This window comes from Manis pentadactyla, chromosome 6 (assembly GCF_030020395.1).
Source record: "Manis pentadactyla isolate mManPen7 chromosome 6, mManPen7.hap1, whole genome shotgun sequence".
Lineage (NCBI taxonomy): Eukaryota > Metazoa > Chordata > Mammalia > Pholidota > Manidae > Manis > Manis pentadactyla.
In genome coordinates this window covers 33,311,715-33,336,866 of record NC_080024.1, presented here as the reverse complement: position 1 = coordinate 33,336,866, position 25,152 = coordinate 33,311,715, and the positions used below count along the sequence as shown (strand labels likewise).

Sequence of the window (25,152 nt, the reverse complement as noted above, 5' to 3'; positions counted from 1 at the left end):
ATAGCTACATGTAGCTAATGGTTACTGTACTAAACAGCAGAGATGTGGAACATTTCTTTCATTGCAGAAATTTCTATTGGACATTGCTGGTCTAGAGGTTTAGTTAAATTTAGATTCAGGCCTCAATTTTTTAGTATTTAAGAAGGAGATATGGAATTACATGATTTCTAAGATAATTTCCAGTTCTCTAGTTCTGTGATTTTAAAGGAGAATACATAATCTACTTTAATAAAAGAATCTGTAAATAGGTTGCTGAGGAATTTTGGAAACATCCATATTCCAATCAAGGTAATCATAATCAGAGTGTTTGCATTAATATGTCTGACACTGTAGCTTAGACAACCATATGGTACCTACTGAAAAGGTATAGACAAGACTTCCAGTTCTTGGTTCAGCATATAGGATCTTGAAGGTCATCACTCCATCCTAACAACAAGTAAAAAGCTGAACAAACTGAAAAATCAACAATACTTAGCTCCATCATAGGTGTCGGGTTGTAGCAAAATATTGCCTGAGAAATACGAGAGACAGGTAAATACAGGGAACCATGATTTACCAGAGTAGAAACCCTGAGAAGAATCCTCCATAGGACACCACACTGGGGAAAGCAAACCTGAAGTATAATTGATGAATTTCTGGAGGCTCAGAGTGGATAAGTCTGAGAATTAAAAATCTCAGGGGTCCCAATCATGGGGAAGACCCACACACTTTTTTAAAATTAAGGTATCACTGATATACAATCTTATGAAGGTTTCACATGAGCAACATTGTGGTGACTACATTCACCCATATTATTGTATCCCCCACAACACTACACTGCAGTCACTGTCCGCCAGTGTAGTAAGATGCCACAGAGTCACTACTTGTCATCTCTGTGCAACACTGTCTTCCCCATGACACACCACACAAACCATGTATGGCAATCATAATGCCCCTCAGTCCCCTTCTCCCTACCTCCCCACCTGCCCTCCCCCAGCCCTCACCTTTGGTAACCGCTCCTCCCTTCTTGGAGTCTGTGAGTCTGCTGCTATTTTGTTCCTTCAGTTTTTCTTTGTTGTTATACTCCACCGATGAGTGGATCATTTAGTACTTGTCTTTCTCCACCTGGCTTATTTCACTGAGGATAGTACTTTCTAGCTCCACCCATGTTGTTGCAAATGGTAGGATTTGTTTTCTTCTTATGTCTGAATAATATTCCATTGTGTATATGTACCACATCTTCTTTATCCATTCATCTACTGATGGACACTTAGGTTGCTTCCATTTCTTGGCTATTGTAAATAGTGCTGCAATAAACATAGGGTGCACATGTCTTATCGAATCAGGGATCTTGGGTTTTTTTGGGTAAGTTCCTCGGAGTGGAATTCCCAGGTCAAATCTTATTTCTATTTTGAGTTTTTTGAGGAACCTCCATACTGCTTTCCACAATGGTTGAATTAATTTACATTCCCACCAGCAGTGAATGAGGGTTCCCCTTTCTCTGCATCGTCAACAGCATTTGTTGTTTCTTTTCTTTTGGATGTTGGCCGTCCTAAGTGGTGTGAGGTGATATCTCATTTGCTTTTAATTTGCATTTCCTTGATGGTTTGTGATATAGAGCATCTTTTCATGTGCCTGTTGGCCATCTGTACTTCTTTTTTGGAGAAGTGTCTGTTCAGATCCTCTGCCCATTTTCAAATTGTGTTATTTGCTTTCTGGGTGGTGAGGTGTGTGAGCTCTTTATATATTTTGGATGTTAACCCCTTGCTGGATATATTGTTAATGAATATATTCTCCCATACTGTAGGATGCCTTTTTGTTCTACTGATGGTGTCCTTTGCTGTACAGAAGCTTTTTAGTTTGATGTAGTGCCACTTGTTCATTTTTGCTTTTGTTTCCCTTGCCCAAGATGTGTTCAGAAAAACATTGCTCATGTTTATATTCAATAGACTTTTGCCTGTGTTATCTTCTAAGACTTTTATGGATTCATGACTCATATTCAGGTCTTTGATCCATTTCAAGTTTACTTTTATGTATGGGATTAGACAATAATCTGCTTTCATTCTCTTACATGTAACTGTCCAATTTTGCCAACACCAATCATTGAAGAGGCTGTCATTTCCCCACTGTATATCCATGGCTAATTTTTAGTATATTAATTGACCATATATGCTTGAGTTTATATCTGGGCTCTCTAGTCTGTTCCACTGATTTATGGGTGTGTTCTTGTGCCAGTACCAAATTGTCTTGATTACTTTGGCTTTGTAGTAGAGCTTCAAGTCAGGGAGCACAATCCCCCAGCTTTATTCTTCCTTCTCAGGATTGTTTTGGCTATTCAGGGACTTTTGTGATTCTATATGAATTTTAGAGCTCTTTGTTCTAGTTCATTGAAGAATGCTGTTGGTATTTTGGTAAGGACTGCATTGAATCTGTATATTGCTTTAGGCAGGATGGCCATTTTGAAAATGTTAATTCTTTCTATCCATGAGGACAGGATATATTTCCATTTATTGGTGTCTTCTTTAATTTCTTTCATGAGTGTCTTTTAGTTTTCAGAGTATAGGTCTTTCACCTCCTTGGTTAGATTTATTTCTAGGTATTTTATTCTTTTTGGTGCTACTGTCAGTGGAGTTGTTTTCCTGATTTCTCTTTCTGCTAGTTCATTGTTAGTGTATAGGAATGCCACAGATTTCTGTGTATTAATTTTGTATCCTGCAACTTTGCTGAATTCAGTTATTAGTTCTAGAAGTTTTAGGATGGATTCTTTAGGGTTTTTATTGATGTACAATATCATGTCATCTGCAAACAATGACAGTTTAACTTCTTCTTTATCAATCTGGATGCCTTTTATTTCTTTGTGTTGTCTGATTGCCATGGCTAGGACATCCAGAACTACGTTGAATAAAAGTGGGGAGAGGGGGCATCCTTGTATTATTTCCAATGTTAAAGGAAAAACGTGCAGCTTTTTACTGTTAGGTGTGATGTTGGTTGTGAGTTTATCGTATATGGCTGTTAAGTATGATGTTGGTTGTGGGTGTGTCATATATGGCCTTTATTATATTGAGATATTTGCTCTCTATACCCATTTTGTTGAGACTTTTTATCATGAATGGATGTTGAATTTTGAATGGTTTTTCAGCATCTTTGTAGCTGATCATGTGACTTATGTCCTTCTTTTTGTTGATGTTGTGTATGATGAAGAATTTTTAAAAATCATATCATTCTTGCATCCCTGGAATAAATCCTACTTGATCATGATGGATGATCTTTTTGATGTAATTTCTTTCTTTTGATTGGTACATTCAGTCCATTTACATTTAGAGTGATTACCGATATAAATTACTGAATTTGGTTTGCTAATATTTTGTTGAGGATTTTTGCATCTATGTTCATCATGGATTGGTCTGTAATTTTTTTTGTGGTGTCTTTGCTTGGTTTTGGTATTAGAGTGATGCTGGCCTCATAGAATGAGTTTGGAAATATTTCCCCCTCTTCTACTTTTTGGAAAACTTTAAGGAGGATGGGTATTAGGTCTTCTCTAAATGTTTGATAAAATTCAGCAGTAAAGCCATCTTGTCCACGGGTTTTGTTCTTAGGTAGTTTTTTGATTACCAGTTCAACTTCATTGCTGGTAACTGGTCTGTTCAGATTTTCTGTTTCTTCCTGGGGTCAGTCTTGGAAGGTTGCTTTTTCTATAAATTTGTCCATTTCCTTTAGGTTATCCAGTTTGTTAGCATATATATTTTCATAGTATTATGTAATAATTCTTTGTATTTCTGTGGTGTCTGTAGTGATTTTTCCTTTCTCATTTCTGATTCTATTTATGTGTGTAGACTCTTTTTTTCTTGATAAGTCTGGCTAGGAATTTATATATTTTGTTAATTTTCTCTAAGAACCAGCTCCTGCTTTCATTCATTATTTCTGTTGTTTTATTCTTCTTGGTTTTATTTATTTCTTCTCTGATCTTTGTTATGTCCTTTCTTCTACTGACTTTGGGCCTCAGTTTTTCTTCTTCTAGTTTCATTAATTGTACATTTAGACTGTTCATATGGGCTTGTTCTTCTTTCCTGAGGATGGTCTGTATTGCAATATATGTCCCTCTTAGCAAAGCCTTTGCTGTGTCCCATAGATTTTGCAGTGTTGAATTATTGTTGTCATTTGTCTCCATATATTGCTTGATCTCTGTTTTTATTTGGTTATTGATCTATTGATTATTTAGGAGCATGTTATTAAGCCTCCATGAGTTTGTGGGCTTTTTCATTTTATTTGTGTAATTTATTTCTAGTTTCCTACCTTTGTAGTCTGAGAAACTGGTACAATTTCAATCTTTTTTAATTTAATGAGGCTATTTTTGTGGCCTAATATATGATCTATTCTTTAAAATGTTCTATGTGCACTTGAGAAGAATGTGTATGTTGTTGCTTTTGGGTGTAGAGTTCTGTAGATGTCTGTTAGGTCCATCTGTTCTAATGTGTTGTTCAGTCCCTCTGTCTCCTTACTTATTTCTGTCTGGTTTATTTGTCCTTTGGAGTGAGTGGTGTGTTGAAGTCCCCTAAGGTGAATGCATGACATTCTATTTCCCCCTTCAATTCTGTTAGTGTTTGTTTCACATATGTAGATGCTCCTGAGTTGGGTGCATAGATATTTATAATTGTTATATCTTCTTGTTGGACTGACCCCTTTATCATTATGTAGTGTCCTTATTTGTCTCTTGTTACTTTCTTTGTTTTGAAGTCTATTTTGTCTGTTACAAGTACTGCAACTCCTGCTTTTCTCTTCCTATTATTTGCAAGAATTATCTTTTTACATCCCTTCACTTTTAGTCTGTGTATATCTTTGGGTTTGAAGTGAGTCTCTTATAGGCAGCATATATATGGGTCTTGCTTTTTTATCCAGTAACTCTATGTCTTTTGATTGGTACATTCAGTCCATTTACATTTAGTGTGATTACCAATAGAAATGTACTTATTGCCATTGCAGGCTTTAGATTCATGGTTACCAAAGTTTCGTGGGTACCTTCTTTACTATGTAACAGGCTAACTTAACTCAGTGTACTATTTCAAGCACAATCTAAAGTTTCTTTTTTTTTCCTCCCTTCTTTTTCTTCCTCCTTCACTCTTTATATATTAGTGTCATATTCTGTACTCTGTGTATCCATTTAGTGATGTGTGTGTAGTTGATTTAATTTTGCATTTGATTAGTAATTAATTGGTCTACTTCCTTTCCTGTGGTTTTATTTTCTCTGGTGACAGCTAATTAGCCTTAGGAGCACTTCCATCTATAGCTGTCCCTCCAAAATACACTGTAGAGACAGTTTTGGGGAGGTAAATTACCTCAACTTTTGGTTATCTGGAAATTGTTTAATCCTCATTTCAAGTTTAAATGATAATTTTTTCAGGTAAAGTATTCTTCTTTCGAGGCCCTTCTATTTTTTGTATTAACTTTATCATTGCACTTTCTTCTGGCTTGTAAGGTTTCTCCTGAGAAGTCTGATAGCCTGATGGGTTTTCCTTTGTATGTGATCTATTTTCTCTCTCTGGGTGCTTTTAATACTCTGTTCTTGTCCTTGATCTTTCCCATTTTAATTATTGTATATCTTGGTGTTGTCTTCCTTGGGTCCCCTCTGTTGGGAGATCTGTGCAGGTCCAGAAGCTGAGAAACTATTTTCTTCCCCAAATTGGTGAAGCTTTCAGTGATTATTTTCTCAAAGATACTTTCTAAGTCTTTTTTTCTCTCTTCTTCTTCTGATACCCCTATAATGTGAATATTGTTTTGTTTGGATTGGTCACACAGTTTTCTTAATATTCTTTCATTCCTGGAGATACTTTGTTCTCTCTGTGCCTCAGCTTCTTTGTATTCCTCTATTTCATTTACCATCTCCTCTACTTCATCTAATCTGCCTTTACATCCCTCCATTGTATGTTTCATTTTGGATACTGTATTTTTCAAAGTTTCTTTCTCTTTCTTGAAGTCTTCTCTGAGAAGTTGACTATTTTTTTGTAGCTTCATGAGCATGCTTATGATTATTATTTTGAAGTCTTTATCAGGAAGATTCCTGATTTCAGTTTCACGTAGCCCTCTTTCTGGTGTTTGTGAGGTTTTGGTTTGTACCAGGTACCTTTGCTGTTTCATATTTACAATGGTTTCTATGGAATAATAACTTTGTGTAGGTGGCACCCTCTATTGCGCAGAAGCTCTACTCTTTGGAGCTGCCCAGCACCTGGCATGATGGCAGGGGTCACTTCTGAACAGTGCCAGTGCCTGCCAGGAAAGAAGAACTCTTTCCTTCTTTCTGACTGCAGTGCCTGCTTCCACTGCCAGTGCCAGTGGGCTGAGTGTGCAGGGAGGAGCCTATGTGTTATGCCCCTGTAGGTGCCATAGGGGCTGCCCTCTGGCTTGCCTGGTGCAATGGAGGTGGCAGCAGGTTTGTGAACTGATGCCATCCAGGAGGAAAGAGAGGCAGGATGCATATCAACATGGGGCACCTCTGTTCATGTTGCCAGCCAGGGAGATGGAGTGCCTGAGGCTCCTTAACTTTCCCCAGCTTCTGGACTGAGTGTGCTGGGATGATTTTGTCTACCTGTCCTTTCTAATGAGCAGCAAGCTCTGTATAACCCTTCCTCCTTTAGCAACCCTCTCACTGTTGAGAAGTGATTGAAAGTGCCCACCTTCCTTTTTGTCCCAGAGCAGCCAGTTGTGGGTACCTGTTCTCCACAAGCAGCTGGAATCTCAGTCTCTCAAGTGTTCTGCCTGTGTTTGATTTTCAGCCCACTAATGTCCAGAACACCATGTAATGTAGGTTCATCCTTCCAGAGCCATTCTCCGGGGCTGGGTGTTCAGCAGTTATAGGCTTCTACCCCCTCCGTGCTCTGTTTCTCTTCCCCCACCAGTGAGCTGGGGTGGGAGGAGGGCTTGGGTCCCACCAGATTGTGGCTTTGCTACTTTACCCTCTTCTGTGGGGTCTTCTCTTTTCCTCAGATATAGGCAGTCTGTTGCAGTCTCCTTTCCAGTTTCTCTTTCAGGATTAGTTGCATTGGCTACTGTATGTGGTTTTGGGATGAGGTTTCTGTCTCACTTCTCATGACGTCATCTTTAAGCCTCTCTCAACCCACACACCTTTGAGTTTTATTTCTTGAGGCTTGATCAGGTTCTCACAATAAATACTGGAGAAAAATCTCATCATGCTTCTAGCAGGGGGAGGGGAAAAGGAACCATTAAAAATAACTGGGGTATTCTGTTCTTTTTGGCAAGGTCTGACATTAATGGAAATAATTTTACCAGAGCCTAAACTGTTGGGATTTATCAGAGCCTAACTAATCTTGGAGAAGGGAAATACCCAATGCCAGTGCATTCTAGTCATCCTGTCCCACCTAATTGGGAGAAAAATGAGACTCATTTGTGAAGTTAATTTCTGAGGCACATGCTCATTAAAAGACTGGTGCATAAGTCATAGGACTATAAGAAGCTTTTCCAGCCTTACACCTTACCACTGCATTAATAAAGACCTGTTTATTGCAGTTCCTTTCACTCAGTACACCATATGTGGCTATTAAGAAATTACAAGGCATATAAAAAGAAAAAAACTCCTGCCTTTTGTAAAAACATGAATGGAGCTAGAGGGTATTATGTTCAGTGAAATGAGCCAGGTGGAGAAAGGCAAGTACCAAATGATTTTACTCATTTGTGGAGTATAACAACAAAGCAAAACTGAAGGAACAAAAGAGCAGCAGATTCAGAGACTCCAAGAAGGCACTAGTGGTTATCAAAGGGAAGGGACTGGGGAGGGTGGGTGGGGAGGGAGGGAAAAGGGAATTAAGGGGCATTATAATTAGCACTCACAATATAGGTAGCTTATGGGGAAGGCAGTATGCCATGAAGATGACAAGTAATGACTTTTTAGCATCTTACTACAGTGATAGATAGTGACTGCAATTGGGGTGGGATAAGGACTTGATAATATGAGTGAATGTTGAAACCACAGTGTTGTTCATGTAAAACCTTCATGAGATTTTATATCAATGATACTTTAATAAAAATAAAGCTTTATAAACTGAAAAAAAATCACAAGGCATACTAAAAGGCAAAAACACAGTTTGGAGTACAGAGCAAGCATCAGAACCAGTGTCATATATGGCAAGGGTGTTGAGAATTACAGATGGAATATAAAACAGTTATGATTAATATATTAATGGCTCTATTATATAAATTGGACAGCATGCAAGAAGAGATGGACAGTGTAAACACAGGGATGAATATTCTAAGAAAGGATGAGAAAGAAATCCTACAGATCAAAAACACTGTAACAGATATGAATATTGCCTTTGATTAGTAGACTGGACATGGTTGAGGAAAGAACTTTTGAGCTTGAGGATATGTTAATAGAAACTTCCACAGTGGAAAAGAAAAAAGAAAAAAATTGAAAAAACCACCAGAAAATATTCAAGAACTGTGGGACAACTACGAAAGTTCCAACATGTGTGTAATAGGAATACCAGAAGAAAAAGAAAGGAACAGGAGAAATGTTTGAAGAAATAAGGACTTGAGAATTTCCTCCAAAGTAATGATAGACATCAAACCACAGAACCAGGAATCTCAGGGAATGCCCAAGAGGATAAATGACAAAAAAGCTATACACCTAGGTATATCATATTCAAGTGCTATAATATCAACAATAAAGAATTATCTTGAAAGCTAGAGGGGGATAAAAAAACTCCTTACTTAAAAGGAGCAAAGATAGAAATTTCATCTGACTTATTTTCAGAAACCATGAAGCAAGTGGAGAGTGGAGTGAAGTATCTAAAGCACTAAGAGAAAAAAAACACCAACGTGGAATTCTGTACCTTATTTAATTATCCTTCATAAATGAAGGGGAAATAAAGGCTTTCTTAGTCAAACAAAAATTCAGAAAAATTGTTGCCAGTAGACCTGTCTTGCAAGAAATGTTAACTGAAGTTCTTCAGAGCAACGAAAAACAATGGAGGTAAGAAATTGAGATCTACATAAACTAAGGAAGAGCATCAGAGAAAGTACAAGTGAAGGTGAAACAAAAAATTTATTTTTCTTATTAATAATCTAACAGATAATTGTTAAAAATAATAATAGCAACAGTACATATATTCAATTGTGTATGCTTATGCATATATAGGCATATGTATGCTTATGTATAAATGAAATGAATGATAGCAGTGGCACAAGGGACAGGAATGAAGGATTAGGAACATTTTGTTATTATAAGACTTTTGCAGTGTAGGGTTTTTTGGAAGTAGATTACTAATAAATGTATATTTCAAATTATAGGGCAACCACTTAAAAATGTAAAAAATGTAAAACTGATATGCTAAGAAAGGAGAGAAAATGGAATCATATAAAATGCTGAATTAAAACCATAAAAGGAAGAAAAAGTGGAAGATAAAATAGAATAAAGAACAAGAGCAATGCATAGAAAACAAATATATAGATATTAATCCAACTATATCAATCATTTTAAACATCAATGGTGTCAATATACTATTTTAGATAGAAATACCAGAGTGGACCAAAAAAGAAGACTCAACTATATGTTGTTTACAAGAAACCCAATTTAAATATAATGATGCATACAGATGAAAAGCAAATGGTTGGGAAAAGAGAAACCATGCTAGCACTAATCAAAAGAAAGCAGGAATAGTTATTTAATTTCAGACACCAGACTTGAAAACAAAGAAGTTGTTAGGAATAAAGGGGCACTACATAATGACAAAGGGGTCGATTTTCCAAGAAGACCTAACAATCCTTAATGTGCATGGTCTTTACAAGAGAACATCAAAATACATGAAGAAAAATTGATAGACTGCAAGGATAAATAGATGAATTCACTATCATAGCTGGAGATTCCAGCTATATCAGAATTGGACAGATCCAGGAGGCAGACATAAGACATAGCTGAACATAGTTAACATCTGTTGACTGCTTCACAGCAGAATACACAGTCTTCTCAAGCTTACATGGAACATTTACCAAGTAGACTACATTCTGGGCAATAAAACCCACATTAACAAAATTTAAAGACTAGAAATTATGTCTGCTTTCTGACCACAATGGAAATAAACTAGAATTCAGTAATAGAAAGATACCTGGAAAATCCCAAAATACTTAAGAGGTTAAACAAAACATTTCTAAGTAACATATGGTTAAAGAAGAAATCTCATGAGAAATTAAAACATTTTAAACTAAATGAAAACGAAAATGCAACTTATTAGAATTTGTGAGATCCAGCAAAGGCAGTGCTTAGACAGGAACTTATAGTATTGAATGTATATATTAGAAATGAAGAAAGATCTAAAATCAGTCATCTTAACTTCTACCTTAAGAAGCTAGAAAAAGAAGAGCTAGAAAGGAAAAAATAAAAATTAGAGCAGAAATCAATGAAATTAATGACAGGAAATCAGTATTGAAAATCAATAAAACCAAAAGCTGTTTTTTTTGGAACAGACCAATAAAACTGACAAGCCTCTAGCCAGGTTAAGTGAAAAGGTATAGACTGAAGGGAGATGGCCAAGATAGAATTTATGAAAAGGTAGGTTGAAGAGCAAAAACTTGTTCATATGTCTCCAACGCTGTCCAAGGGAAAGTATCTAGCACAAATGAGTATGTACTACAGTTGGCAGGTTGCCCATAGAGGGAATGACTGTATTCAGGTTATTATACAAGACTCCATTACCCAACAAATTAATCTAATCAGTATTGCTTGTTCTGAATCATGATGAAAAAGTAACCCAAGATGATAATTTATCTCTTTATGAAATTCTTTCTGTGGGGAGATAATCCCCAGATTGAGAGAGATGAATAGTCTGTCTTGACAGATGTAATTTTCATTATTAATTACTTTTGTAACATTTCAAGATTGTATCTGGTGAGGCGCACTGAAACTCCCAACTCTGCCATCATATGAAAAACTATTTTAGCACAGACTATCCAGTGGATTTAGGTAGGGCCATTACAGTTTATGAATATGCCTTTTGTCATGAAAATCGGGTAGTCATGTTGTTTTACAAGACTGTTAAGTAAAGTCTTTTTTTTAATTTTGGTATCATTAATCTACAATTACATGAGGAAAATTATGTTTACTAGACTCCCCCCATCACCAAGTTCCCCCCACATACCCCATTGCAGTCACTGCCCATCAGCATAGTAAGATGCTGTAGAATCACTACCTGTCCTCTCCGTGCTGTACAGCCTTCCCCGTGCCCCCCCCACATTATGTATGCTAATCATAATGCCCCCTTTCTTTCTCCCCCTCCGTTATCCCTCCCTTCCCACCCATCCTCCACGGTCCCTTTTCCTTTGGTAACTGTTAGTCCATTCTTGGGTTCTGTGAGTCTGCTGCTGTTTTGCTCCTTCAGTTTTTTCTTTGTTCTTATACTCCACAGATGAGTGAAATCATTTGGTACTTGTCTTTCTCCGCCTGGCTTATTTCACTGAGCATAATACCCTCTAGCTCCATCCATGTTGTTGCAAATGGTAGGATGTTTTCTTCTTATGGCTGAATAATATTCCATTGTGTATATGTACCACCTCTTCTTTATCTATTCATCTACTGATGGACACTTAGGTTGCTTCCATTTATTGGCTATTGTAAATAGTGCTGTGATAAACATAGGGGTGCATATGTCTTTTTCAAACTGGGGTCCTGCATTCTTAGAGTAAATTCCTAGGAGTGGAATTCCTGGGTCAAATGGTATTTCTATTTTCAGTTTTTTGAGGAACCTCCATATTGCTTTCCACAATGGTTGAACTAAGTAACAGTCTTTTTAAGAAAATGGGTTCTCAAGGTGGCAAATGGGTTTGCCTTCAGGTGTGTAGACAAAAAATGGCAGTGGTTTCATTGGTGAAGAGATATCAAAGTGCTGTTGAAAGATCCATTCATAAAACCAGTGAAAATTAATGCAGGGAAACCTAACTAAAGTGGAGTCAGGAGGCTAGAAGGGGGAGCCAACTGACCCTCAATGTCAATTACAGGAAGAGTTGTCCATTATAGACACCAATAGAAGAATCATCAACAGGACAGAATCATCAATCACAGAACCCAAAAAGGAAAAGATGTACCATACATCTCCTACAAGAAATTGACTACTCCTGCAACTCAGCCAATGAGAAACCATCTTCACCCTGAACTCTTGCTTTTCTCCTATGGACTTTCATTCAAAACAATCCCTTCCAATTTCCTCCATCTTCTCCATTAAATAACATTCCTTTCCTTTGTTTGTTGGACTTCCTGTGGTTTTGCTGTAGCTTGCATGTCCCAAATTGCAATTCTTTGCTATTTCCAAATAAGCCCATTTTGTGGGTAAAATAACTAAGCCATTAGAAACCCCAGCAATGGAAGACTGTTGGTGTCTAGCTGTCACCCAGATGCCATCTCAATGCAGCAGAATTTGAGAGATTCAAGAGGGCACTGGGGCTCACATTTTCTTATTCTGTGAAGATAATGGGGACATTGAAGCGGAATGGCTTAAAGATAGGACTTTTGGAAGGAGCACATGGAACTGATGAACACTGGGAGAGCTAAGGGAACTGGGGATTATCCAGGAGACCCATCTTATTTAACCTATGCAGTGAGGTATTGTGCTTCCTTGTTCGTGGTATAAGGAAACAACTATACAAAGTAACTCCTGATCTTGCCCTGACTCCCTATAGCTCTGGGACGCCTTCAGTAAAAGAACTGCTTAATCCTCCACTGCAATCCAGTGCAATTTTGTGTGAGTGAAAAAGAAAGGAGATACTACACTGTGATGATCCCAGAACTGTGATGGGTACCAGCGTTGGTATTAGAATTATTAGATGGAAAAGAGAAAAATCAACTAGTGGGGCTAGAAAGAGCTAGCGAGTTCTGTGATATCTATTTTATGAGATCACTGATCCCATTAATGAGGGCTCTTCCCTCATGACCTATTTACCTTCCAAAGGTACTATCTCCTAATACCATCACTTTAGGGATTACGATGTTAACATAAGAATTTTGGGAGGACACAAACCTACAGATTAGAGCAACAGACAAAGTGATTCTTGAGGAGAGACCTGAAGATTGTGTATGAACCTATGGGGAAAGAGCATTCCAGGTAGATGGATAGTTTATGTAAATACCTGAGAATGGAGTGAACTTTGTGAATTGGAGGATCTGCAAGGAAGCCAGGTGTCGAGTGAAACAAGAGAAGGCCAGAATAATATTTCAAGAAGTTAGGGAAGTGTGAGGGGAAAACACAGGTCCCTAATGGCTGTTTTAAGTAGAATGGGAAGCCACTGGATTTTTTTAGTAGGACAGTGCCTTCTTGTTTCTATGTGAGAAAATCACTCTGGTTGCTATGTTGAAAATAATCCAGGGGTGGGAAGAGTGCACAGGTCAGGAAGACAAATTGGAAGGCTATTACAATAATACAGAAGAGACTGAGTGCTAAGTCATATCAGGGTAGTGGAGGTGGTAGTACAGAAAAATGGTTAGATTCTGGGCATATATGAAGATACAGCTGAAAGGATTAGCGTGAATGTGAGAAATATCTCAGGGATGCATCCTAGATTCTTGGACTGAGAAACTTGAAGAATGGAATTGCTCATTACTAAATAGGGGATCCTGAAGGAAGGGTAATTTCTCCCTTTTACCCCAAATGTTTCACATATTAAGTTTCACATTCCTGTTAGACAACCAAGGAGAGATACTGAAAGGCACAATTTGCAAACATCTCTTGAAATCTCAAGTCTGCCATATTGGATTGAAAGCAGCTATTAAAAGTTAAGGAATGAGAATGCCTGTGTTCTGACTTTACAACACTGGAATTTGAATTTCATCTAATTTTCACATATCATGAAATGCTATTCTCATTTTGATTTTTGTTAATTACGTTGCAAGCAGGATGGATTCCAAAACCTAAAATATTTGCTCTTTATGAAGGGCCCCCACCCATAAGATGGTGAGCCTCCTGCTTCTCTTCCGGGTCCTCGGTTCCTGCCGGCGCCACCTGAAGCCCAATCACCCCTCGCCCCCCTAATCCCAGCACCTAGCCAATAGCCACCAGCCCCGTAGAAGTAACACCACAATCACCCCATGCCCCTTCATATATAACCCAGCACCTTTCCCTAATAAAGCGGAATTCTCCGGTGAATTGCTGCTGTGTGTTGCTCCCTTCCTTTCATTGGTGCCGAAACCCGGGAGACGGGACACCCCAACTGGGCCCCGTCTTCCCCCTTCCCCCCGACACCAGCAGCAGCTTGCCCTCGTCCTCTTTTTCCGGCGCTGGCTCCTCACACTCACCACTCCTCTCTGGCCTTTGGGTAAGTTTTCCCCCGAGGTGGGCCGCTCTTCCCCGAGCTATCGCAGCGCCATTGACCGTGATCATCCGGCAAGGCCCTGACGCTTGGGGACGAGGAGGGAACTCTCCCCGCCTCAGGCCTTCACGGCTGCGGGGGACCCTCAGGCCCCCCTCCAACAGCCATAAACGAGGTGACTCCTTTGCGGATGAGAACGCTCCCTTTCACCCCCTCCTCCTTCCATTCCTTCTGCCGAAAATTCCTTCCGCTGAAAACTCCTAGTACTAGGTTCCTCGGACTCCGGCACTCTGCCTTCTGAGAGAAGTCCGGGTGACGACCCACACTTCCTAAGAAACCGACTCGTATATGAGTTTCCGCAGACCCCCAAGGACCATCGGGGACGCCCTTTGTCTCCTTGCGGTCTGCTCCCAGGCCGAGGGTCTCCGTTCGTCTTCCCCTGTTTGTCTCCTTCTCTGTCCTTTAGCCACGGGAGCCTCCTCATCCCTCCCTGAAAGTTCACCTCTTGAATGCCTGCCCAAGTATCTAGCCACCCTCTCCCTGATGCCTGATATAAAACCAAAACTTCTCCGTAAATACTGCTCCCAAGATTGGCTGACATACCCCCTAGACAATAACAACCAATGCCCCACAGGGGGAACTCTTGATCCTAACATCACTCGCGATCCTTTAACTACTGCCAGCGCTTGAAAAACTGGAAGGAGATTCCCTATACCAAAGCTTTCCGCCTCCTCCCTCCGCCTCCCCCCTCCGCCTCCCCCCAAGTTCTCCTAGCCTGCAAGCCGTCTTCCCCGCAAAAGCCTCCCTTTCGCTCCCTTCCCCCTCCTACAACCCCTCCGCCCTCTTCCACCATGGCCGCGGCCTCCCCCTCCTCTCCTACAACAGCCCTTCCCCCTTCCTCCCCCACTTCACCCCCTTGCAGTTCAAGCCTGAGCCTTTCAGACCCCCTCCAACTAATTTCCAGGAGCCTCCTCTGTCTTTGCCCCCATCACCTGTTTCTCCCCCAGAGACTGAGCCAGAACCCTTCAGTCCTCCTCAGACTCAGTCCCGAGGGCCTCCAAAAATTATTGCCCCCCTTCGAGAAGTAGCAGGATCCGAAGGCATTGTGCGCGTTCACGTCCCTTTCTCCTTAGGAGATTTAGCCCAACTTGAAGAAACGCCTAGGTTCCTTTTCCACTGATCCCACGACATATATCAGGGAGTTTCAATGGACCCTCCAGTCATACAGCCTCACATATCATGACATTTTCATGCTCCTGGCCAATACCCTCCTTCCTGAAGAGCGCAGACGAGTTTGGGACTTCGCCCAAACGCACGCCACCGAAACCCACAGGACTGAACCCACCTATCCCCCTGGCCCCACCGCTGTCCCTGAACAAGACCCACACTGGGATTATAACACCGCCGTGGGTCTCCGCTCTCGAGATATTTTTGCCTCCTGCTTAATAGCAGGTCTGAAAAAGGCAGCTCGTAAAGTAGTCAATTTTCAAAAGCTCCAAGACATAATTCAAAGGAGGGAGGAGACTCCCTGTGAGTTCTTAGACAGACTCACTCAAGCCCTATTACAGTTACCAGCCTGGACCCAGAAACGCCTGACGGGGGACATGTCCTTATGACACACTTCCTGGCTCAAAGCTACCCCGACATTAAAGCTAAACTCAAAAAATTAGAACAGGGCCCCACTACCCCACAGACTGAGATCCTGACAGTGGCCTTTAAAGTCTTCCATAACCAGGAGGAGGAGAAGGAACGCCGTAAACAAAAGGCTGATCAGGCCAATTTCCAAATGTTGGCCCAGCTGATAAAACCACAACCTGGGCGCCCCTCTACAAACAAGCACCCCCCAGGAGCTTGTTTCAAGTGCAGACAAGAAGGACATTAGTCAAGGGCTACCACCCCATACCCCAGATGCCACAAAAAGGGCCACTGGGGATCTGATTGCCCAGCCACCCGAAGGGGAGGCTGGACGAACAACCCCCATCCTAAGCCCGCCGTAGTGGGGCTGGCAGAAGAAGATTGACGGGGCCCGGGGGCTTCTCGCCCGACCATTTCCATCACCAAACAGGAGCCCAGGGTTACTTTAATAGTAGACGGTCGCCCCATCTCCTTCCTCCTAGACACAGGAGCCACCTTCTCAGTCTTGCGGGAATACCGGGGCCCTACCACACCTGCCATTACTCCTATAGTCGGGGTAGGAGGTAAACAGATTTTCCCATTAAACCCCCCCCCCCCTTTATGCACAATCCAGGACAATCCCATACCTTTCTCCCACTCCTTCCTGGTTATGCCCCAGTGTTCCATCCCCTTACTAGGACAGGACATCCTTTCTCTCCTCCATGTTTCCATAACTATATCCACTCCCACAGCCCCCAGTACTCCCTTTCTGATGGCCCTCATAGCCGACAACCCCCCTCTACCCAATGAAAGCTCCAGTTCCGCCCTCATACACCCTGTAAATCCCAAAGTTTGGGACATTACAAGCCCCTCCATGGCTCTTTGTCCTCCTGCCTCTATCAAATTACGTGACCCCTCTCAGTATATCTGTCAGGCCCAATACCCCCTAACCACTTCAGCCCTCATAGGCCTCCAACCCATCACTCAAAATCTTTTAAACAAAAATTACCTCAGACCCACTCACTCCCCATTTAATACCCCCATATTAACTGTTAAAAACTCACTCCCCATTTAATACCCCCATATTAACTGTTAAAAAAACCAACGGATCTTTCCGCCTCGTCCAAGACCTTCGCCTCATCAACATGGTCATCGTCCCTATCCATCTCTTAGTCCCAAATCCATACACCCTTTTATCGCAGATCCCTGCCTCGGCCTCCCACTTCTCAGTCCTAGATCTCAAAGATGCATTTTTTTCTATCCCTCTGGACCCCTCCTCCCAAGATTTTTTCACCTTTACCTGGACGGACCCATACACAAGACATTCTGAACAACTCACTTGGACAGTTTTGCCACAAGGTTTCCGAGATAGTCCCCATATTTTTGGACAGGTCCTAGCTCAGGACCTCAAACAGTTTCATCATGATCACTCCGAGTCCACCTTATTACAATACGTGGACGATCTTCTACTCTGCAGTCCCTCGTGGGAACAATCTCAACTTGACACTGCCTCCCTACTTAACCTTCTAGCTTCCAGAGGTTACCGGGTATCCCCTGTCAAAGCTCAAATCTCTTCCCCTTCTGTCACTTACCTCGGATTTCTTCTATCTCAACAAAGAAAGTCCATTACCTCAGACAGAAAATGGCTCCTCTCTGACCTGCCCGTTCCCAAAACCGAGACAGAAATCCTTTACTTTCTAGGCCTGGCTAGGTATTTTAGAGTGTGGATCCCTAACTTCTCCCTGTTGGCAAGACCCCTATACGACCTCAGCAAGGGTCCCCCTGAAGAACCATTATCCTCCTCACCCCGACACTCCTTCATTAAGCTCCGTCGAGCCCTTGTGGAAGCCCCAGCTCTCCATCTTCCTGATTTGTCAAAGCCCTTCTCATTATACATTCATGAAAGGTCCAGTCAAGCTCTAGGAGTCCTAAGCCAATATTATGGCCCATCCTTTGCCCCAGTAGCTTATCTTTCCAAGCAATTAGACCCCACAGTTCGGGGATGGGCCCCCTGCCTACAGGCATTAGCCGCTGGACAGCTCTTGCAGAAGGAAGCTCATAAACTGACATTCGGGGCGCCCCTTACCATTCTGTCCCCACATCACCTAAAGGATCTCTTAACCTACAGAAGTTTACAGACTCTCCCTCCCTCCAGACTCCTGACCTTACTGTCCTCTTTCCTCCAAATCCCGTTCACCCCCTTTGCCATCCATACCCGAATCATGACTTTTTTCTCCTTTACTGCTCCCTCGCACTCTCTCGCTTTTTTTCCTCATTCCTGTTGTCTTCCCCGCCACCCCAGCCTCCTTTGTATGGCGATTCAAAGTCAGACTTGCACACAGCATCAAACAAAAATTACTCCCCTCATTGCCACATCAGACTGCCCTCTGAAAGGCTGCTCCGAGCCTTTATACCTCCACTTTCCTCCCTCCACCGAAGTGTTCACTAGCAGCTACCTTTATTCTCCCTACCTCTGCTTCCTCTATGACCAAAAACAAGCCTGTTGCAGGCGATGGCCAGACACCTACAGAGATGTCCCTACTGGTCTTGCGCCATTCACTACATGGGTAACTCCCGGTACCCACAGTATTACTCCTCCAACCCATTCTCTTCAATACTAACAAACCCCTTCCTCACCTGGCTGTGGCCCATTGCAGGCCCTATAATAATCATTCTTCTCGCCTGTCTCTTCTTACCTTGTGTAGTAAAGTTTGTCAAATCCCAAGTCGGTAAAATCTCTAATCAAACTTCCAACCAGCTTTTACTCAGGAACTACCAGCTTTTAGCCACAGAAGATCCCTCACCCTCACGTAACCTCCTCACCACACGCTGAGATGGACCCCTCTCTCCGCTGGAAACTGTTCCTGGAAACAATGGCCACAGATGCCTGGCTTCTAGCACCCGTATCCTCTTGTCACCATTAGAATCAACAAGTCCTCGACTTATGGTTACAGGGAACCTTCATTGATTTCCAACCTGAAGAAGTCCACATCTACTCGTCCTTACTGTGGGGAGTCCTATCAACCCTTTCCCCCCAATCCTCAAGCCATCACTCCCTTCTCCGCCCCCGTTCAGCAGGAAGCAGTCAGAGAGAAAGCAACGTCCACAACCCCATAGAGGAGAAAGGGGGGAATGAAGGGCCCCCACCCGTAAGATGGCGAGCCTCCTGCTTCTCTTCCGGGTCCTCGGTTCCCGCCGGCGCCACCTGAAGCCCAATCACCCCTCGCCCCCCTCCCAATCCCAGCACCTAGCCAATAGCCACCAGCCCTGTAGAAGTGACACCACAATCACCCCATGCCCCTTCCTATATAATCCAGCACCTTTCCCTAATAAAGCGGAATTCTCCAGTGAATTGCTGCTGTGTGTGCTCCTTTCCTTTCACTTTATCATTACAATTTGCCATCTGCTGGGATAGATGAAACGAGGTGAGACATTATACTATTTTATCTTTGTTTGTGCTTGACATTTTTCACAATAAAATTTAAAAAATGTTAAGGTGCAGCAAACGTGATCAATTATGCATCTTCCCCACCCTTTAAACAACCTTCCACCCCTGCAAATTGTCTGTTTTCTAGTAAGTGCAGACATTTTCCTTTTTTCTTTCCCTGAGAGAACAAAACCTTTTTGAAGCTTTTAGTACTGGGCAAAACAAGCTCTTTGTACTTGCCACTAGGGGGCTGCGAGAGTACGGGGCAGACGCGATTAGGGGAAAGGATACGGGGAAGCAGTCGTCTGCTTCTGCTATGTGCTCCCAGGACGAATCCCCTTTTCACAAGCATTCAAAACAAAAATCCCTTTTAGTTATCTCTATAGTGTTCCCCGCCCTCAGATGAACCCTGGAAATGACGCCATCAGCCGAAAGCTACGTCCGCTCGTCCCCAGCAGCTGCGGCGGTGAGGCGTATACGTCAGCAAGTTCGTCATCCTACAGGTCCAGTCGGGGAACGACTGGAGCTGCAGGTCTGCCGCCAGCAACTCCATCTTCAGGATTTGGGGCGACTGCGACTGCGCAGGTATGCTGGGTCGGGGTTCACGTCACCCCTCCCCTTCCACGCCTGCGGGACCAATGATCAGCGAGTGCCCCGGGCCGGGTAAATCCTTAGAGGCCGGAATGATTAGCCGAGGGGGCAGCCCCGCCCCTGGCTCCTCCCGGCCCTTGCGCCCCGCCTCGCGCCGTTGCTGCCCCACCTCCCTCCCCGACCTGCCTGCCCACCTGCGGGATGACACAGGGCTTCAGCTTGGGAAGGGGGCGAAGTAAGCAAGTTAGACGGCGTTTTGGCGGCGGCACCATCCCCAATTGAGCGCGGTGAGGGGGCGCGGGTCGGAGAGGAGAGGGGGCCGCGTGGCAGAAGTGGGGGAGCATCGGGTGCCTGGTGGTGACCGCGCTGTGGAGTGAGGGGCGGCTGTGAGGGGGCGAGGTGGACCCGGGTGTGTCCCGACGCGGTCGCCTGGGCGAGGATAGCGAGTCGGGAGGCGCCGAGGTCGCGTGGTCCGTTTCCGAAGCTTCTCTTGACAACTGGACACACCTTAAGTTTGCCCCCGTTTCGGTTGTCTGGGATGCGAGAACGAAATTTAAAGATGCCCGAGAACACTCGGAGACTTTCCCGGGGTGTTTTCCTTGCCCAGTGCCGGAGAGCTGCTTTCTTTTTCCTGGATGGAAACGCAGAGGCCAGGTGGGCAGGTCGACTTTTACTCACGGAGAATTGTTAAAGCAAACAAACCAGGAATTCCTCACCCTTCTCCCCACGCCCTGCCCTGCAACGCTGAGACAAACATTCCCAAGTTTTAAGAAGCAGACTAGAAAATTCTAAGGGATTTAGTGTCTTTGAAATACGTCCGTCGTAAGTGTGCTTGTAATGCTTATAGAAAATGTTAAGTGAGAATGTCGTCTTGCTGTCTATTATCACTGGTCGCTTTTTTGGTTATGCGTCCTCATTTTTATGAGTCAGCTCAAGAGGATTCTGACTTTACGTTGATGTGAAATACTGTGTTAGCTCTGTGAAATCTGATCAATCATTGTAGAAGCGCAGCCGGCTGTTTGTGGAAAATGAAGTAGATGAATCTCTAGTTCTGATGAATCTAAATTTTTAATTTGGCCCCTTTTTCTAGCAAAGCTTTGTGTATTTTTTCTTTGGCAGATTTGTTTAATTGCCCAATTACCGCTGATGAAGATAAGTTGGAGTAACTGCTGAAACTGAATTTTATTGACCAGAAGACAGTCCATTTGTTTTTCTTTTTTTTTTGTTTTCCCTACTGCTTTGAGCTTTTACTGTAACGGCTGCAAAACTTGGAAAATAAAGTGAACATGCTGTGGTCTTGAACATAATTTTTTTTTTGGAGGAAAAATATAAGTGCCAGAGTGAAAACCAGAATGGCATCCAGAGAGAGGCTCTTTGAACTTTGGATGCTTTATTGTACAAAGGTAACTGCTTTCCTTTTTATTTTTAAATTTCAAAATACTTTGTTATAAAATTTTGTGACTGGTCCTATTACCACTTTATTTAGTGGATAGTGGTGTTTTATTCATAGTAATGACCCAAAAACTTAAAAACCTAAGATTCTTCTCTTTTCCACTTTTTCACACACACAATATTGGCATACTACTAATTTATGTTATATTACAAATAGTGTGATGTTATTTGATATTTGTCTTTTGTGATCCCAAAATTACACAAGGAAAATTATGACCTTAAGAGAAAAATAAGCATAACTTTTGTTTGTGTTTTTCTTTTTGTTCTGCAAGTGGTAGTAGGATAGAGGTATTTTTACAAGAAGGCCATTTTTTTTCATAATTAACTTTTTAAATTGTATAAAAAGGATTATTTAAGGTGGTTATCGTAAGCTTGCCATGATGTTAGCCCCTTAGGAGCGTTGTCTCATTTGGTCCTCAAAGAATCCTGTGAGATGAGTGTTGTAATTACCACTTTTACTGATGAGAAAACTGATGGAGAGTTAAAGGCTAGTGAGAAGCAGAACTGAGCCTGGAACTCAGTACTGCCTAATTTAAGTCCATGCTCTTATCCGTTAGGACTCCTTAATATTTTTGTTTTTGTTATTCAAAAATAGTTTTATTTCCTCCCTTTGTTTTTATGTGAATTTTTACATGTAAGCTTTGATTTTAGGTTATTGGAGGAGGGGACTACCTAAAACATACTTTTCAAGAGAGGAGCTACCTTACTACTTTGAAAATACTGGCAAGAGTTAAGAGAAAACATCTCTGTTTTACTACTTAAATTACTTTAGGTCTGTGTGGTGAAGTTCTCAAGTCTCAGCTTCTGTTTGCATTATCCCTTTGAGCTCCTTTTTTATGCTTTTAGCTTTTTTAAGTACAAGTTATTCACAAACAATCTCAGTTATCTGTAATACTGAATTTTAGTGGTCACATTGGAATTTTTTCTTTGACTTCCTGGTATGGTATTTCTTAAGTATCGAAGTACATATACTTCAAAATGTTTAATACGGATTTCTAAAGTAATTTTTAGTCCTGTGTAACTTAATTCCAGAAATGTCTTTTTAAAAATAGACTACTCTTCCAATAAAAAGGAATCTAGTTTACGACATTTTTGAAAATAGTCACTAACACATGTCAGCAAAAAATTGAAATTCTTTTTAGTGTGAATATCTAGTAAATTAAAAAGGACTTATTTGAAAGTACATTAAGCTTACTAGGTTTTACATTTTCAGAATGACAAAGTAAATGGGGTTACATTGCTTTATTAGTTATACTGTTTCTAGATCAAGTTCATGTGTTATTTAAGTGACACTGCTTACTGAAAAGGTAGTATAGTTTGTTGGCATACACAGAATTTTATTCTTGAAGGCTTTTAAGTAAGAATTGTTACTCTGGTGAAAATGTCTGAGTATACTAATAATGAAGTCTCTTCATGGTCAAATTTTGAAGCCTATTCCTAGATAGGAAGCTAAATCCAATTTTTATGTTTAAAATTTACATCATTTGTGCACTTAATAAGATCTAGTTTTTTCCAACTGTTTTAAAAAAATCGTAATTTAAAATAATGACTTTTATGTTTCACCAGTTCATGAGTAAACTACTTGAAAACTAACTTTCTTTTTTGCAAACACCCTGATCAAGTAGCTTCCAAATATTCACAAGTAGTTTCCAAATATGTACAGTATGCAGAGAACACTTTTGCTCTTCACTGGGGATGATTACCAAATACTTTGCGTCTCAGTTTTTTTTGCCAGTTGTTCTCTGTACTGTCTATCTAGCCTTATTGCTCTCACCCTAGCATATAGTCTTTCAAACCACTTGACCTGTTTTTCACCTGATTAATTTAAGACCCTTTTTTTTATGCCTTTGAGAGCTTTCAGACTACTTCAGGAATGCTCAGCTCTTCTTTTAACTTAGCTCCAACTTAGAATATCTCTTTCTAGGCTTGCAGTTTGTGGAATGTAATTTTGGCTGTGCTGCTTTTTGTGACCTTGAGCAAGACTTACCTCTTTGGGTCTCATTTGTTGAATAATGGTTTGTTTACAGGGAGAATGCTTGTCTACTTCACCATTAAGATTTTCATTTGTTTGTTTTGACCTCTGAGAGACATGGAGTTTTTTTGTTCTTATTCTATGGATTATCATATAGAATTTCTTAGTTCATCTTTCTTTTTTAAGTTTCTATTTAACTGAAAATTTCAAGCAAGTACAAACAGGGAAAATACTACAGCGAACCCTTTTGTATCTGTCACCCTGCTCAATAATTTATTAATTCATGTTCAGTAATATTTCATCTATAAACCTCCACTACCCTGTCTCTTCCCCTGAATTATTTTAAAACAAATTCCAGACAACATATCTTATCCATAAATACTAAAAATTATATTTATAAAATACTCCTCTTAAAAACATAATCACAATATGGTAATACTTTAAAAACAAAATATTTGGACGGTGTTCAAGGTTTCCTGTTAGTATAGTAAATGTCCTTTTTTTCCCACAGTTTGAGTCAATATTTAAACAAAACATACACACTACCTTTTGTTGAAAATGTGTGTTAGTCTGGGTTTTGCTGGTTGAATTACCTTGATTTTAATTGTGCCTCTACTGGTGCCTGTAAATTGGCAGATCCTAGGGGCTTGATTCGTTCACGTTTGGTGGTGGGGAGGCTAGAATAACTCATGAGTGTCCTGGCCATCAGTGAGTTTTGCCTACATCCATTAATTATTGCACTAGGAGTTTGCAAAACTGATACTCCAATTCTATCATTTCATTATTTATTAGTAGAATATATAGAGAGAAATGTCCCCTCATCAATTATTTGATGACAGCTCCTTAAAGGGATGACAGCCAGAGTAAATATTTGATTCTTCCTTTGTTTTCAGAATAATGACTTGATTTACTAGCATGTAACTAAGGTGACCAGTTATTTTTCTTGAGGATCAGGTTCATCTTTAGTGATTAAAATTTAAACATTATCTACCATTTTGCTGCCCTAGTTGGTGTGTTATCCATACCAAACATTGTACCCATACCTAATTAAAGAAAACTGAAGATTTGCGAAGGTCTGTTTCAGAACAGTAAGGTTAGGACATCCTCCATATTTGCCTCTGGTAATCTTGACATAGGTATTCTGCAGTGTATTAGCAATAGGTCAATTTTTTACATACCATCATAGTGTTTCTATGTAGTGTGATGTTTTAAAAGTTGCCATTGAGAATTATAAAAGTTTAGTGGGTGTTTAAATAGAACTATGTAAGAAATAACCCTTGGATAATACTGCTTGATCAAAGAAATACTAAGAATATATGTCTTCTACCTATTAGTTTGGGTTTATTTGCAAGCCTAAATACTAGCAATTAAAGACTTTTAAGTAAAATGAAAATAAATTACTGGTTTCAGCTTTTAGTATATGAGTCCCCACATATTCCCTTATGATTTGAAAAGAATTTGGGTGAAAAACTTGGCAGTTTGTTTTTGTAACTGTAAGATAAATTCTAGCCAAAATAAGCAGGCAAAGAGAGGCAACAAAGGGCCAGGTAATTTATTTAAATACCCCCGGGTGAGTTTCTGTGGCCTTATGGTCAGAGGCCAGAGAAGTCACACCCGGTTAGGGAGGTGGGGGACTTATAAGGGATTAGGAGGGGGAGGAGTGGGCAAGCTATCTTAGGGGGGTGTGGAGAGGTATGATTGGCTAAAGGTGACATAATAGACAACTAGAAACTTTTTTCCTTCCAAGAGGGAGGAGGCTGACATCTGGGTCTTAGTTGGCATATCAGGATAGAATTCAGGGAGAGCTGCCCCCTTTCCA

General features: G+C 41.1%; 1 protein-coding gene across 8 annotated transcripts in view; it reads left to right on the top strand.

Annotated features, from left to right (window-relative positions):
• The first annotated feature begins 20,003 nt into the window (after positions 1-20,003).
• Positions 20,004-25,152, top strand: part of NBEAL1 (neurobeachin like 1) — a 240,173-nt gene continuing 235,024 nt past the window's right edge. For 2 of the 8 annotated variants that reach the window (XM_057503678.1, XM_057503677.1), the window contains exons 1-2: positions 20,004-20,196; positions 21,029-21,312. Coding sequence is in view for 7 of the 8 variants with exons in the window: in XM_057503677.1 (XP_057359660.1) it covers positions 21,262-21,312 (51 nt within the window). In the remaining variant the exon portion in view is untranslated. Of the gene's footprint in view, positions 20,197-20,233; positions 20,564-21,028; positions 21,313-25,152 lie in introns of those variants that run through there. The other 6 variants (XM_057503676.1, XM_057503672.1, XM_036927881.2 and 3 more) reach the window with 4 other exon arrangements.